This window comes from Anabrus simplex, chromosome 2 (genome assembly GCF_040414725.1).
Source record: "Anabrus simplex isolate iqAnaSimp1 chromosome 2, ASM4041472v1, whole genome shotgun sequence".
Lineage (NCBI taxonomy): Eukaryota > Metazoa > Arthropoda > Insecta > Orthoptera > Tettigoniidae > Anabrus > Anabrus simplex.
The window spans coordinates 341,181,055-341,198,947 of NC_090266.1; the positions used below are offsets into that span (position 1 = coordinate 341,181,055).

At 38.7% G+C, this 17,893-nt stretch overlaps 1 protein-coding gene across 1 annotated transcript in view; it reads left to right on the top strand.

Moving 5' to 3' along the window:
* Positions 1-17,250, top strand: part of LOC136862816 (ETS domain-containing protein Elk-3) — a 126,808-nt gene extending 109,558 nt beyond the window's left edge. Inside the window, exon 4 of the mRNA XM_067139078.2 lies at positions 16,432-17,250. Coding sequence (XP_066995179.1) covers positions 16,432-16,853 — 422 coding nt within the window. The 3' untranslated portion in view covers positions 16,854-17,250. The remainder of the gene's footprint in view (positions 1-16,431) is intronic.
* Positions 17,251-17,893: the final 643 nt, after the last annotated feature.

Sequence of the window (17,893 nt, forward strand, 5' to 3'; positions counted from 1 at the left end):
TATGCACAGATTATTGCCGTCTCGAAATTTGCCCAGCAACCAAACTGAAAACAAACGTATATGAAATTACTGAAATAATTTCGCGTGGTTTTACATTTCAACTCTGGTAAATATTGAGAAGAAATTATTCATAGTTCCACGATTATTACCTTTCATATTTTAACACTAATTAACTGGGATTTTCCACCAGTCATAAACACCCCGTTGTGTAAAGAATTTCTATGAGATATTAGAACATGTTTTCTAATATAACTCTTTCTTTAAACAAAAGGGATAACAACCATATTTCAGCACGTCCAGTTTGAATTTCGAGACACCTGTGCATAATCCCGGAAATGTATTACTGTTATTTTATTTCACAAACTCTAAAATGCGAACCACTCAGCGCAAATTTATGACTTTTGTTTCTATGTATCGATCAAAGTATTCCCATTCGTAGCCGGCCCCGTGCCTCTTGCCCGGAGGCCCCGGGTTCGATTCCCGGCCAGGACAGGGAATTTTCTCTCGACCTGAGAGCTGGTTCGAGGTCCACTCTGCTTACGTGATTAGAATTGAGAAGCTATCTGGCGGTGAGATTGCGACCCTGGTCTCGAAAGCCCAGAATAACGGCCGAGGGGATGCGTCGTGCTGACCACACGACCCCTCGTAACCTGCAGGCCTTTGGGCTGATCAGCGGTCGCTGGGCAGTCCAAGGCCCTTTCAAGGGCGTTAAGTGCCGTGGGGTTTGGTTTTTTGGTTTTATTCCGATCCGTGTGAGCTGCACTCGAACTCCAAAAAAGAAACATATCCCCGAGCGCTCGTTGGTAATTGTTTGTCCGTAGGACTCAAAGCAGCTCCGTTCTTGAACATACACTGGCTGTGTAAAATGACAACGCCGTGCTTGCACTCGCACGTGATTAGCGCCCGAAGAACGTCAAAAGGTCAAATTAATTGCAGAAAGATGGCTTCTCATTTGAGATTTACTATTTAGGACGGCATTTACCTTCTAAGGAAGTTATTAGCTGCAAACCCTTTCGAGGATAGTGGTAGATGGGTTAGTGTTCAAGTTAAGCTACACGAAGTTTCGGGGAAGAATTTCTCATTGAGGACTATGAAGTAACAAGTGCACCTTTTGATGTAGCTTTGGAAGAAAGACGATAGAGCAAATCTTCGCAAGTGAGTATAACTTCATCTGCTAAAATTCATTTTTTGAATCAACAGTAATCGTATATAATGTACTGTCTCATTTATACATTATGTAGAAAGGATTAGTGAAACAGTGACGGAATTTAGGCGTAACCTAAAATTTCTTTGTATTAAAAAATCATGCTTTTAGATCGGACACAGAAGAGCAGTATGGAGAAAAGGAGCAGTTACTGCAAGAAATAATATACATGGCACGAGACTTCTTAACTGCGAAAAGCAAAAACATTGATGGAAGTAGGAAGAAGGGACTAGAGGCCAGGGTTCTTGCCTTACACAATTTGCAGGACAGGCACAATCCTGACACAGCATTACACACTCCCTCTCCCTCCACTTCATCCCAGGCAACTGAAATGTCATAGGAAGAGGTCACGGAAATACCAAAAGAAGCTCCAGTAGAAACACCCGTCGGGTAGGCTTAACCTGTACATAATTTGTTCTTCTAGTAGGATTAAAACTTCTTGTTCGTCATTATAGTATGACTCCATTATGATAAAGATATTATTGTTAGTTATACATTATTTTATTTCAGAGTATCTGCTATCCGAAAAAGAAAGGCCGGTCAGATGAGTAAGGAATGGCTCGAACTGCTTGAGAAAAACAAGCAAATGAGAAAGAATGGAGATATGAACAAATAAATTTGAAGAAAGAAAAGCTGGAAATCCAGGGAAGGCAATTAGCATTAGAGGAACAAAAGTTTGAAGTGGAAAAGAAGGAGAGATTGCATAGAATAGAAATGGAGAAGAATCAGCAGGCCCTGATGGAGAGGGTTATTAATCTCTTAGGGAACAAGTAGACTTATTTTTAATTTTGAGGATTAAAATTATTCACACTAGATTCACATTTTGTTAATATTTTTTTTCACTATTAATCAATAGACCCTAATGAGCACTTTAGGAACTAACAAACAAAATTAAGGCTATTTACATATAATTATTTACTTTAACACAAAAATTCAGCTAAATACCGTTCTTATTTCACAGTCCCTACCATATAATAGCCCCTAATGGGCAGAGTTACTCACGTATTTAGAACTTAATTAAGCCTACTGGAAGTTATAGTTGTTCACATTAATTACACATGTAATTAATATTCTTATTTTTCTACATTGGATAATCATCAGACCCTAATGTGCATGGTAACTGATCTCTTTAGAAGTTAATGAAGCCTTTGTAATTTTTCACTGTAACACACGAATTCTGCTAAATACCATTCTTATATCAACCATCACCTTCACTATACATATCTGTAATTTAAAAAATTAAAAATTCGTATAAACCATTCACTTTATTCACCATTATTCACTTTAAAGAACTTTTCCTATAAAATACTAAGCAATTATTATTTACAATTATAGATTTTAGCACGGATAATTTGTAGCCTATTGTTATTAGATTGTACTAAATATTATATGAAACATATGGTATATTAATTATTGAGATATACTCAAATATTCTGTTAAGGTTGGGGGACAAATGTAAAAAATAATCCAGGTTGACTGCCATATAAACATGTATGACAGTTTCTTAAAATAAAAGCACAGTGATACATTTTTCCAAGATCCTGGAGTAACAGGTTTTGATTCTTCTTGAAATCAAAGAATGCAAATTCTCTCACTATTTTTCCAAAACCCCTTTCCACACTTTGTCCCACATTACTCATGGCACTATTGAATGACATTTGATCAGGAGTTAAGTTTTGGCTTGGATACGGTCTGAGGTTCAAATCCCTAAGTGGATATGCAGAATCTCCACACAACACAAGTTTCTCACCATTGGGGAAGACTGCACACTGTTCAAGTTCATTGTAGAAGTTAGAATCACGTAATATTCCAGCATCATCCATCCTTCCTGGAAATGGCCGTTTTAAAGTAACAACAATACCATCAGGACACAAGACAGATTGATAGTTGATGCAATGTACCCGCTTGTGTCCAGAAAAATAGTTTTCTTGACTTCTCACCGGCCTACATATTGCCCTTGCTGTTCCATCAATTGTTAATTGGAACATTTTTCGATGCAACAGCAGCAGAATAGTTACTTACTTTCTCCCTGTTTAACCACTTCAGATTATTCAAGTTGGTAAGTAGAGGTCCCCAATGCTGGTGAATAAAATTCATTACATAACTGCAAATCATTGAAATATATGGTGTGGACACTCCAAATATTATTTCCAAATCAGTTAACCTATTTGGGTAAGCTGGGCATCGTAGATACATGCTCAGGGCTTCCAAACCTGAAAAATAATTACATACATTAGATGTAAATATATCAAAACATGTGAAATGCTAATTCAGTAGATTCAGAGCAAGTAAGTGTACCTGTTACAGTTCGATTCTGGACTGTAATGCTTCTTGGTATATTTAAAACATCCAAGAGTTAAACCAAGCCATCTGTATCAAATTTAAAATTAAGTTATCTATCCTCGGGAGAAGAGTTTTCTATATTAAAACGTAGAAATTCCATTTACCTTATCCATCGTTTTCCTGTTCTCTCCGATAGAGATTGTAGCATCAAAATTGGAATATCATCTTCAAGATCGCCAAGTAATGCAAGCTGTTATTATTTCCTCCGTGTGAATACAGCTGTTCGACTGCCGTTCTTGAAGTGACCTTCTGCAAGCGGAGAGTTACGATTTCTCCCGATTCTTCCCAGAAGTTTAGCGGACGGTCAGAAGGTGCGCGAAAGTTGTTTAAATTACGCTACAAGGTAGGAAACATACGTCAAAAATAATTCACTAAGTGACGTGATATAACGTTAAGCGCTCAACGAACGAGTACCGGTACAGCGCGAAAACTCTCTATATGACAAAATATTCTTCAATAAACTTTCTGTTAATAGCAAAAATAAGTACCACTCACATTCAGGATTAGGCTATTTGTTTTATTTATTTTACTTTAATTTTTTAGCCAACATAGGACTACTTAGTCAGGTTTATGGAGGTTTTTCTTCTTTTGGTCAGCCCAATACTGTTTCATCCTTTCTGAACCTAATTTTCTTTCTGTTTCTGGAATCACTCTTCCTATTCTCTGCTTGTTGACTTTTGTCTTTAGTCGAGTGTGTTTATCTTTCAATATGTTAAGTGTATTTTTGTATTTTAAATCCTCTATTGTAATATGCAACTCTCTCATGTCTTTTTAAGTTCTGTGATCCACTTAATATTATTCTTATTCTTACTCTTTCATAATTTTCTATTATTTTTCTATTGATTCTATTTTCTGGTGACCGTATTAGGTGCCCTAAGAATGATATTCGTTTCTTTTTCATTGTGCTAGTCAAAGGTTCTATTTCTTTATAAACTGTCTCATTGGAAGCTAGTCTGCTGACTCCGTTTACTTGATAATTTTTATTTAAATAGGTTCTCACTCTTCTCCTTTCTAACTTGAGTACTCTATCTATTGCAACTGTGTTTGTTGTTTTGAATAATGTTTCACATGCATATGTAATTTGTGGCCGGGTGACTGTTTTGTAGTGTTTCAATTTGGTTGCTACTGAGAGACACTTTTTATTATATCTATTCTTGTTAACATGCTATGCTGTAACCAGTTTATGTATTCTATTTTGTCATGCTGGTTTCCCGTTCAGGTTATTTAAATTTTCTACAACTTTTATTTATTGGTCTCCCAGCTTAATTTTGTTTGCAAGCGGAAGTTGAGTTAGCATAATTTCTGTTTTGTTTAATGAAATTTTCAAAACCACTATTTTGAGCAATTTCCTGTAAAGATTGTATTTCTTGTTTTGTTTCCTAAATACCATTGGCCAGAAGAGATAGATTATCAGCAAATCCTAGAGAGTTCAAATATATATTATACTTCTGGGCTTCAATGTTTATATTTTTCGAGTTGTTCTTGTACTATTCCCTCATAACGTACTCTAGCGCTCAGTTAGAGAGAAGAGGTAACAATCCGTCACACTGTCTTAAACCAGTTGTTACCAAGAATGGTTCAGAAAGTTCTCATCTGAACTTAATTTTAGAAATTGTATTAGTTAGAGTAAGTTCAATCAATTTTATTAGCTTTGGGTGAAGTCCGAAATGTCTTTAAACTTTTAATAATGATGGCCTGTGGATGGAGTCGTAGGCTTTCTTGAAATCTATAAACGTAACCGAAAGGTGATTGTTTCGTTTTCCGTAAAATGCCATGACTACCTTCAAGGATATTACTTGTTCAGAGCAGCATCTCAGAGGTCTAAAGCCTCCCTGGTATTCGTTTAACTCTTTATCAAGTTGTTCTTAAATTCGATTATATAGTATCTTAGATAAAAGCTTATAAGTGCAGTCAAGGATGGAAATACGTCTATAGTTGTCTGGATAATTTCTTTCACCTTTCTTATGAATTCAATCAATCAATACTGATCTGCATTTAGGGCAGTCGCCCAGGTGGCAGATTCCCTATCTGTTGCTTTCCTAGCCCTTTCCGAAATGATTTCAAAGAAATTGGAAATTTATTGAACATCTCCCTTGGTAAGTTATTCCAATCCCTAACTCCCCTTCCTATAAATGAATATTTGCCCCAGTTTGTCCTCTTGAATTCCAACTTTATCTTCATATTGTGATCTTTCCTACTTTTATAAACGCCATTCAAACCTATTCGTCTACTAATGTCATTCCACGCCATCTCTCCGCTGACAGCTCGGAACATACCACTTAGTCGAGCAGCTCTTCTTCTTTCTCTCAATTCTTCCCAACCCAAACATTGCAACATTTTTGTAACGCTACTCTTTTGTCGGAAATCACTCAGAACAAATCGAGCTGCTTTTCTTTGGATTTTTTCCAGTTCTTGAATCAGGTAATCCTGGTGAGGGTCCCATACACTGGAACCATACTCTAGTTGGGGTCTTACCAGAGACTTATATGCACTCTCCTTTACATCCTTACTACAACCCCTGAACACCCTCATAACCATGTACAGAGATCGGTACCCTTTATTTACAATCCCATTTATGTGATTACCCCAGTGAAGATCTTTCCTTATATTAACACCTAGATACTTACAATGATCCCCAAAAGGAACTTTCACCCCATCAATGCAGTAATTAAAACTCAGAGGACTTTTCCTATTTGTGAAACTCACAACCTGACTTTTAGCCCCGTTTATCAACATACCATTGTCTGCTGTCCATCTCACAACATTTTCGAGGTCACGTTGCAGTTGCTCACAATCTTGTAACTTATTTATCACTCTATAGAGAATAACATCATCCGCAAAAAGCCTTACCTGTGATTCCACTCCTTTACTCATATCATTTATATATATAAGAAAACATAAAGGTCCGATAACACTGCCCTGAGGAACTCCCCTCTCAACTATTACAGGGTCAGACAAAGCTTCACCTACTCTAACTCTCTGAGATCTATTTTCTAGAAATATAGCAACCCATTCAGTCACTCTTTTGTCTAGTCCAATTGCACTCATTTTTGCCAGTAGTCTCTCATGATCCACCCTATCAAATGCTTTAGACATGTCAATCGCGATACAGTCCATTTGACCTCCAGAATCCAAGATATCGACCTCCAGAATCCAGAATTCTTGAATCAGGTAATCCTGGTGAGGGTCCCATACACTGGAACCATACTCTAGTTGGGGTCTTACCAGAGACTTATATGCACTCTTCTTTACATCCTTACTACAACCCCTGAACACCCTCATAACCATGTGCAGAGATCGGTACCCTTTATTTACAATCCCATTTATGTGATTACCCCAGTGAAGATCTTATATCTTGAATTAATTATAGGTGTTGTCCATTGTTCTGGGATTTTTTCTGATGTCCAAATCTTCTGTAATATAATTTGGAGGGATGTCTGAGTTGCACTGCCGGCATACTTCCATATCTCTGCAAAAACCTGGTCATCTCCACACACTTTGAAGTTCTTCATTTCCTTAAGCACTGTTTCAACTCCTTTTGCTGTAGGTGGGTTTATATTTTCTGGTTTAGTTTTTAGCGGGGTATTTGTATCAATTAATAAGAGCTTTTCAGGTTCACTTCTGTTCAAGAGCTTGTTAAAAGCTTCCGTTATGATTTATTCGTTTTCCTTATTGTTATGCGCTATTTTTCCGTTTTTATTTTTCAACAATAATGTGGGGGTTGTATTTTTGCAGTTGTTTATCAGAAGCTTTGTAATAATCTCTAGAATTTCTTTTGTAATCATTTTCCTCATTAAAAATTATTAAATTTGTTGATATTTTCTCTTAATTCTTCTAATCGTTTGGGTGAATTCTTGTCTGACATTCTTGAAGTTCATGCCGTTTTCATCTGTTTTGTGGGCTTGAAATTTCAACCAAGATTGATGCCTCTCTTCATGCATTCTCTCACAATCAGAGGTCCACCAGGAGTAGGCTATACAAACCGAAATTCACAGAATGTGAAGCCACCTAATTTGCACATAATGGCAGAAGCTTTACCACACGTTACAAAGAGCACATTATCCTAATTGTTATGAGGAGTGTCTGTTCACAGGGTACTATTTCCACTTCCAAACAATAAATCAGGTTTTCGTCCACATGCATTAGAGTAGTTGATTATTATCGATTGCCACGAGCAATCCAAACCAGAAAGATGTAATTCCTTAAAATGTGTACCAAACCCGACCATAGGTACGTTCAGGTTCCATATATCTTTTATTTTAAGTTTCTCGCGCTTTTCTTACACATTTATTAAGGTGGAAATACCACCTTTTGAACAGACACTTCTCACAGAGAAAATTTTCTGACATAAATGAACACATAAATAACAACAATCTCAAATTTACTACCATCAACCAAGATATGACGATAATCCAAATAGCCAATAAAAGGATATGTCTAAACATACTCGAAACTTTGCGCTTACAAATAGATCAAAGATACAACCAGGCACAGAGTCTCAATGATATCACAGAGAAAACTAGCATATTATATGACGAATTATTGAACATCAACAAACTTCAGTTTCCCGTAACACGCGCAAAACAAATCAAAAATCCCTCATCAGCCAACTCAACCACCAGTGCAGCTTCACTTCCCCTCAGTAAGAGGCTTGAATAGATAACAGGACGGTCTCACTCAGATGACCATTTCAACTGATAACCACAACAACAGAGGCTGGAAGACAGAATGTGAGTTCAAGTCCTCATTTACTTATTTTCAATATTACTAACAATTACAATCACTCATCTTCCGAATTCTGCGTTTCATTCTAGGTTCACGTATCCCAATTAAGAAGAGCTTCTTAATTTAGTCAACAACATCAACTTCACAAGCTTCCTTACTGACAATACTTTTCTTCAATACCAATATTGGCAACAGAGATGGACACCTACAGTATATGTGATATCTTGCAGTACCCGTTAGACCGTTAACTTATATACACATCGATCATTCAACAAGTGGTGCCACACTCAAACATTTCAACAAGTCAAGGAAGGATATTTTAAAGACTTTTAATGACACATTTATCCATGTATCTTTTTAATAATTGTAATACTTTGTAATATGTACAAAATACTACAACGTGCCTTTCAATGGCAAAATACTGTATTATACTCATAAATATACTTATGTTCATAAAAACCAGAACACATTGGAAGACTACAGATACGAAGTTCGTATAGTTTATATTCACAGGACATGTGCATTAGTATGTTCTGCAGAAATGCTTAGCAACTGAACCATATCGGCCCTCCGGTTCAAGGTCCACATCGTTATCTCGGCGCACAACCACCGACTGGTAAAATGTGCCTGCGGCTCTCGTTGTCGCTATAAACCGAAGGTAATTGATCAGTGTGACTTGAGCGGACGTGTAGTATGCCTCGCAGATGTATGCGCGAACGGTACCGACAAATGAGTGAGTTAGAAAAAGGGCGCATTATTGGCATGAGAAAACGTGATGCATACATCCGGAATATTGCTGCTCGTGTGGGACGAAGTGTGTCAGCAGTGCAACGGGTGTATACAGAATGATTCGCAGAAGGCCTGAGAACACGACGAGTTGGGTCTGGTCGCACCACCTAGAATCCTCCCACGAGAAGATCGACACCTCATCCGAATGGCATTTCAGGATAAATCTGCGTCCTCCTCGGCTCTGGTGCAACAGTGGAACAGTGCAACACATCGTACACCATCAGGAGTGAAAGTCCGTTGCCGTTTATTATGGTCTGGGTTACGGGCGCATCGTTCACTTCTCCGCCTACGTTTGACTAATGTGCATAAATATTTTAGGCTGCAATGGTGTATGGAACGACGTCACTGGGGACAGGAATGGCAGCAGATAGTGTTTTCGGACGATTCCAAGTTATGTTTTTAATGACGGCCGCATTTTGGTTCGCCGCAGAGGGGTGGAGTGACATCACATTGACTTCATTCGCACAAGGCCTTATGGTGTGGAGTGCTATTGGGTACAACCACAAATCACAGTTGGTGCGTGTCCAGGGCACTGTTACCAATTAGACCTACGCGAATGACATCCTGCGACCTGTAGCCATACCCTTTCTGCACGACGCCCCAATCGCTATATTTCAGCAGGACAATGCGCGACCACATGTTGCTGCATGAACACGTGCCTTCTTGTTGCCACAGGATATCAGACTGTTGTCCTGGCCTGCCCGATCACCGGACTTGTCGCCAATCGAAAATGTGTGGGATATGGTGAAACGACGGGTGCGGCGCTGTGACCCAGTGCTAACCACAAAAGATGAACTGCGGAATTAGATGAATATAGTGCGGATGGCTATATCCCAGGACGCCATTCGCGCCTTATACGCGTCGGTGCCTTCACGCATGGAACAAGTTATCAGTGCCCATGGAGGACCCAGTTCCTACTAGGTAACAGGACACGTGGTGAACCTAGATGACTGAATTGCTAATCGTTTCTGCAGAACCATACTAATGAACATGTCCTGTGAATATGAACTTCGTATCTCTAGTCTTTCAAGGGGTTCTGGTTTTATGAACATGAGTGTAATTGTACTTTTCTTGCTGAAGGTGACCAAAAATGAGCCAAGCATGTCGTAGTTTTTATATAACAATAAAAGTTGTTCAACGATATTTTGGTAAGAGAATGCCAATATACGTCCTTAGCAGTGTAGCATTACATGCTGTACAGTCTTCCCTGTTCCATTTGGACCGGCTGCCACTGATGTATACATCTGGTGAATTTGTGACTTGAGTTTCACATGTTCCTCATGACAATATATAACTTTGTTGATTTTCAGAATGGTCACATGCTCTTTCGAGCAGTCACCAGTTTCCGTGTATGATGGTAGCATTATCATGTATGGCACTTCATTGTCCTGTGAAAGATGAGCTAGATGTCTCACTCACAAACTACAGGGTGTCCTTGAAACATGTTCCAATATTTACAGAGGAGACTGCACGCAACAAACGAAACACTGGTCGAAAAACAAATATCTTTGGAGTTATCGTCCGCTACCTCTATCATCAGTGATTACCATGACTTTGATCTACAGTACTTTTCAGAATTTGCGCTCGATGTGATCGTCATCCATTGCAATGCAGCCTTCCACCTTACGTCGCATGGAATCGCACATTCGTTGGAACACACCTGGATGTTGCCGGATTGTATAGCAGGCGTTGAACAAGAGTTCTGTACTGTATCCAAATCATTTATGGGGACCGCATACACCGTGATCTTTACATGACCTGAAAGCAAAAATCTGCGAACCGACAGGCTAAAGTTTAGGCCCTCCACGACCAATCCATCGCTCATGTAAGATCCGTGTTATGTGCCGCCAAAACTTCCTTAAAAATTGGCCGGTGCCCTACCATGCATGTACCACATTTTCAGTCGTTTACGACCAATGCTTAGGTAGGAACGTATTTCAGTATATTGTTGCGTACGAACTGCGTAATTTATTGGAATATAGTGAACATTGATAGTAGTGGTAGCGACCCACAACGCCGAAGTTACTAAGTTAGCGACCAATGCGTATAGGTCTATTTTCCTTCGTGTGTTGCGTGCTATCTCCCTTGAAAATATTGGGAACTTTTTCAAGAACACTCCTTATATACGTTGCGCTTCTTGCTGCAACATGTGTTGTCTCAGAACGGCTCTTGTACTTCATTTTTAATTAGAAATACTGGAAGTACTATAATTCTTGCCCCTTGGAAGTGGAACTATCGTATTTCTTTTCTGTTTCCTCCTTTCTTTCCCCAGTTACTTTGGGTCGGCACTAGATGATAATTAAATTCAGTTTTATGGTCAGATGCCCTTCCCGACGCCAACATTATGTGGAGGGACGTATTCACTATTTCATATTCCTGTGGCGATTGGTAGTGTAATAATAATAATAATAATAATAATCGTATGGACTCAGCTACCGTGTGCAGACATTTCAATTTGACGCCATCTGGCTGTCTGCTCGTCAATTTTGACGTTCCGTTTTACTCTAGGCCCATTAGATAGCAGACCGAGTAAACCGAAACTCTCTTGGGCGTCTATGGCTGAGATTTAATGAATTTTGTCGGGTAAACACCACATGTGTCATCAGAGATCTTTTACATGCCGACATCGTACGACATGGAGTGTCGAATGGACTTTTTCCGCCCTTCAAAAATCCGACTACCTCTGCCGGGTTTGAACCCGCTATCTTGGGATCCGGAGGCCGACACTCTACCACTGATCCACAGAGGCAGACTTTGGTAGTGTGATGTATGTAGATGAAGAGACGTGTCTTAAGACGAACACAAACACTCAATCCCCGGCCAAAGGAATTAACCATACGCAATTAGAATCTACGACCGGGAATCGAAAACAGGGCCCTCTCACCCATAGGCCAATACGATCACCATTCGACGAAGGAGTATGACTTGTGTATCTATCGTATGTAAGTGCTCTTAAATCCCAGCCAACTAGGTAAGGATTAGATTCCACACACTTGGACATATGAAGACCAGTAAAGCAGGATATGATTGACTTACGTGGTGTTAGATCATATGTCTTAATACACCGCACACGACAGACTTAGCTTCAGCACTACTCTCTGTTACCCGGGCTTGCAGCCCTTCCAGTCTAAACGCAAGCAGCTCGTGCAGGTGTACATTTAAGTGCATGATCATGTGTAATTTCAGAAAGTTGTGTCACACATTTGGTCCTAATGAAATATGTAACATTACAATTGTATGATGATTTTTGAGGGCAAACCTTCAGGGTATTTATGAGTGACCTATGTTGCTAGAGCATATGTTTTGTACCTATACCCAAAACTTCCAAACCTTTGCCCCTACGGAAGCATTCTTTCAGGGCAGGTCTGGAAGTGATCGAGAGCTCCAATGTCAGACCATCTGTTCTCACCGATCGCATTCTTCAAAAGCTATCATATGGTTGACAACATCCCATTGCATACCCGCAAGCCAACTTTACATTCATGGGAAAGCCAGGGAATGAACTCGGGACATCCCAGAGAGCAGACTGCTATATTAATATATATTAAGAGACAAAAGAGGTGTTTTTTAAAAGTAGTCAAGTGTTGTGAGATGGACAATAGGCAATGGTATAATGATATACGGGGTTAAAAGTCAGGTTGTGAGTTCACAAATAGGAAATATTCTCTCAGTTTTAATTACTGCGTTGATGGGATGAAAATTCCTTATGGGGATCACTGTAACTACGTGATAATATAAGGAAAGATCTTCATTGGGGTAGTCACACAAATGGGATTGTAAATAAAGGATACAGATCTCTGCACATGATAATGAGTGTATTTAGGGGTTGTAGTAAGGATGTAAAGGAGATGGCATATACGTCTCTGGTAAGACCCCAACTAGAGTATGGTTCCAGTGTATGGGTCCCTCACCAGGATTACTTGATTCAAGAACTGGAAAAAATCCAAAGAAAAGCATTTCGATTTGTTCTGGGTGATTTCCGACAAAAGAGTAGCGTTACAAAAATGGTGCGAAGTTTGGGCTGGGAAGAATTGGGAGAAAGTAGACGAGCTGCTCGACTAAGTGGTATGTTCCTAGGTGTCAGTGTAGAGATAGCGTGATATCACTTTGGTAGACGAATAATTTTGAGTGGTGTTTTTAAAAGTAAGGGAGGTCACAATATGAAGATAAAGTTGGAATTCAAGAGGACAAATTGGGAAAAATATTCGTTTGTAGGAAGGAGGAGTTAGGGATTGGAGCAACTTACCAAGGGAGATGTTCAATAAATGACCAATTTCTATGCAATCATTTAAGAAATGGCTAGGAAAACAACAGATGGGGAATCTGCCACCTGGGCGACTGCCCTCAATGCTGATCAGGATTGATTGACTGATTGATTGATTGATTGATTGATTGATTGATTGATTGATTGATTGATTGATTGATTGATTGATTGATTGATTGATTGATTGATTGATTGATTGATTGATTGATTGATTGATTGATTGATTGATTGATTGATTGATTGATTGATTGATTGATTGAGCATTTCCTCCATTACAAGCAATTTTATGGGTAAAAAGTACGTGTATCGTACTATGAGAACGTCACGTGCTTGCTTGCTTACTTACTGTTTTAGGTGTTCACGATCATCGTCGCGACGAACATTCCAGAAACTATATTCATCACGCATTTTTCCGGCTCCTTGGCTGAATTGTCAGCTTTGACGCATTCGGTTCAGAAGGCCCTCGGTTCGATTCCTGGTCGGGTTTAGGATTTCAATCGCATCTAGTTACATTACATTACATTACATTTAAAACATGTTCATTCACGGTCAATCTCATTCATATAAATACAGAGGTAGTAAAACATACAGTGTGAACCCCGCATACGGTAAACTTGTGCGTGGGCTTCAAAAATATGTACCTCATGGCATCTAGTGAATAGCATTTACTCCATTAGCATTTTGGTGATATTTTTGTACTAATTTATGAACTTTTTTCCAGCATTTGATGCAATAAGCAGGAAGCTGGAAATGAGAGGCATGGGTTAAGGAGAAGGTTGATTTCTTAGTAGAGAGGAATAGTTTGCTGGTTGATTTAAATATTATAATGGGAATTTATAAGCTGGTTTACTTTGTAATAATTGTTAATTAGCCATGTGAAAAGCCTTTTCTTCGGGGTATTCCTGGTTGCCACTGATCACGTCCTCAGGTAATACATTGTATATCCGTAGCCCTAGACAACTTAGATTTCTTTGTTCAAGTAAAATGTTCCAGCGTGGAATACTTACTCCAGCTCTGTCTTGCAGCCTAGTGCAAATTTGTGACTTGTGTTCATTGCAGAAGAGCTTTAAATTTTTATGGATGTATAGGGTCACTGACTGAACAAATAGTTGCCGTATGTTAAGTACCATGTTTTGCTGGAACAGTTCATATGTTGGAAACATCAGTGGCTTTTGTACATGACTGTCAGTATGTAGTTCTGGCATATATTAACCTGAGCCAAGTGTGAATCAAGTATTCCACCCCAAATGTTAATTCCATATTACAGTTGCGATTGAACTAAGAAAAAGTATACAGATTTGAAGGTTTTTGTTGAAATAACATTTCAAATTCTGTAAAATATACAAATAAGCTTCTGAAGTTTAATGATCAAATTTGTTTCATGAAGATTCCATTTCAGATGACTATCTATAATTACCGTACCCCTAGGTATGAAACATTTATTGATTTCTGTAAAGTATAACAGTTGTATCTTTCAGTATTGTTGCAAGTTGGTGTGTGGAGTCTTGGTGGTAGGTTGTCTGAGGGTTGCATTGTATTATTATGTGAGAAGCGTAGGAATTTTGTTTTATTTTCATTTAAAGAAAGTAGGTGTTTTTTTTAGCCATTTCTGAAGTATGGATAGGTTTTCTTGGGCTCTGTTGAAGGTGTCCTCCCAGCTTTCTCCCGTGACTGTGACCACCATGTAATCAGCATATAAGTTAATTTTTGCATTACAGTTTAGCTCACACACATGATTGATATATAACAGTAAAATAATTGGTCGTACCACTGTTCCTAGCGGTACTCCGATTTTTTACTTGAACACCTTTTACTTTTACTTCTTACATTTTATATTCTGTTAGAAATACAGCTTTTAATTACATTTTGAGGAATTCCACGAATGCCTAATTTTTTAAGTTTTCTAAGAAGACTGCGGTATCAAATGCCGTCGTTAAATCGAAAATGTAGAAATAGTCCTTTTTGGAGATATCACTGGGTTTATACCAAAAATAAGTTAAGAAGTATATTGCATCTTGAGAGCTAATGTTTGGTCTAAAACGAAAATGATTTGTGACAACATGTTGTACTTATTCATGTAAATAAGTAATCTGGTTTTAATGCATTTCTCTAGTAATTTTGAAAGGTGGGTTGTGAGAGAAATTGGGCCACAATTGTTTAACTCTCTCTTATGGCCATATTTATGGATTGGGATTATGATAGCAATTTTGAATTGGTCTGGAAATTGCCCTTTCATTAGTGATAGTTAAAAAGGTATTACAGGGGCTGTAGAATATGTGAACTATTTCTTTTACTAGAGATGCTGTCATAGCCAGTGGCTGAGTTATCTTCTAGTACAGCTATGTGATTTATTATTTCTGTTTCTGTTATGAGAAGAAAAAATATGTATTGTGGTTGAGGTTGAGGTATTGCATGAATATCATTTGTATAAGTGCCATTAGGTTCTTTGCTGGTATTTATTATTTTATTATTTTGCCTGCAAATTCTAAACCTATACCACTGAAATAATCCACCAGTTTGTGTTCAATGACAGTTGGGTGGGTTGTTTCTTGCTAGTCTGTAAAATTTATGCTATCTTCATCTGAATTTCCCTTCTCCTTCCTACATGTTATATCATTTATGTTTTTCCATAGGATTTTAGAATTGTTAGAGCTTGACATAATTTTATTAGAAGAGAACACATATTTTGATACTTTAATTAGCCTGGTTGTCCAGTTTTGGTATGTTTTATGTTTATTTCTCTGACTCGAGAACTGGGCATTTTTGTTTGCCCCAACACACTCCCCTTCATATTCACACAACACACCACACTACCAATAACCACAGAAACGCACAATAGTGAATACTCCAGATCCTTACACACAGGCGTGGCATCAGGAAGGGCATACGACCATAAAACAAGAGTAAATCAACAAGCGTGAAATAGTTTGTAGTGGTGGACGCACAAGGATGCAGGAAAGGCGGTAGAAGAAGATTCATCACGTATTTATTGTATACAGCGGTTTTTATAATAAATTCTTCTCTCATTAATTATTTTTAAGATTTGCAAGCTCTTAATGACTTTATTTATTCCGTCATTGACTCATTAACTTGTTCCCTGTTATAGGAGTACCAGAGCTCTGCCCACCTTTCAACTTCCCTCCTCCATTTTTGGATATGTGGAAGACTTTGCCATTGTCGCTGCCTCTGCAGGACGAACAACGTGCCCGCGACCTGTATAAACCTATCAACCTGGACACGAAGTGCCGACAGACGGACAGGTGCCGGTCACCACGCAGTCGATACATCCTCCCAAGAGGACCTGCTCATACCTCCCAGTCTTCAGCAGCCTCCTCAACTCGTCAGCTCCCGGTAACGCCCAGCTACCAAACATTTGCTGCCAAGTCACCAGGACCACTGCACTTCTGGACTTCCCTCAGTCCTCACTCGGCACTGAACCCCTACTCCCAATTTCATCTGCCCTTCACATCACACCCTAATTCCCTCCTCTATCCGGGGCAATCCTCGACATCTCTTGCCATTAACTGAACCTGTGAGACAGTGAATAATATTGTTGTTGAAACTAAGAAACTGTTGGGCGAATTTCCGTTATATTACAAAGGACACTGTGATGCGAGATAAACGTTTAGTGTTCACTTTCTAATTATTTAATTCATCCATCCATCCATCCATCCATCCATCCATCCATCCATCCATCCATCCATCCATCCATCCATCCATCCATCCATCCATCCATCCATCCATCCAATCGTTCAGTAATCGTTCATTCTCCCGCTATTTCATTCGCTCGGGTGTTTTGTTTAATGTTTACTTCGTTACTGCTTTCACAATTTCCACCTGGTAATTATTGTAAATAGCACAATAACACATTGTAGACTGTGCGTCCTCATGTTGTAATGATGTATATTGATGTGGTAAATACAAGATATTTCATCTCATACGAGTGAAGTGACTGAGGTTTACCATCTTCTTCTTCTTCTTCTTCTCCATTTTATTCTTTCAAAAAATAAAAAAATATGCTAGTACCTTCTTAGTTCTTGTAAGAATCTTGAAACTTCGTGATCAGCAGCTCTGTGTACTTTGTTGCGAAGAGCAATTTCCAGTACACATGTGTTCGAGAGGAGAGCGATTTCCTGTACACATGTGTTCGAGAGTCTGGTAATCTGTACCCGAAACAATGTTCACGTAAATTTAAAGAGTTCGAACGTGTTCGAGCACGATTTATTTTTGAAAATTCAATTTGGTACACTTCTACAAGTGATTTTAAAATCTACTTCATCATCTAAACCTACTGCAACTTCTGTGATCATACAACAATCTCAAGATGAGGAGAAGCAGGAGGAAGAGGAATACTAAGAATAGCAAGATTCCAACGTCTGTTCACAATCAAAGCAGATTGAGATTTCAGCTACAGACGTCATTGCAGAAACACCTACTACATCCAAACAAGATCTGAGATCATGATGAATCACACCAGAGTATCGTGTTTAGTTAAAGCAGTTTATTGAAAACTCCTACGGTTCACTCTTTACTCCTTACAAAGAAAATATCTTTACAGGAAACACTTG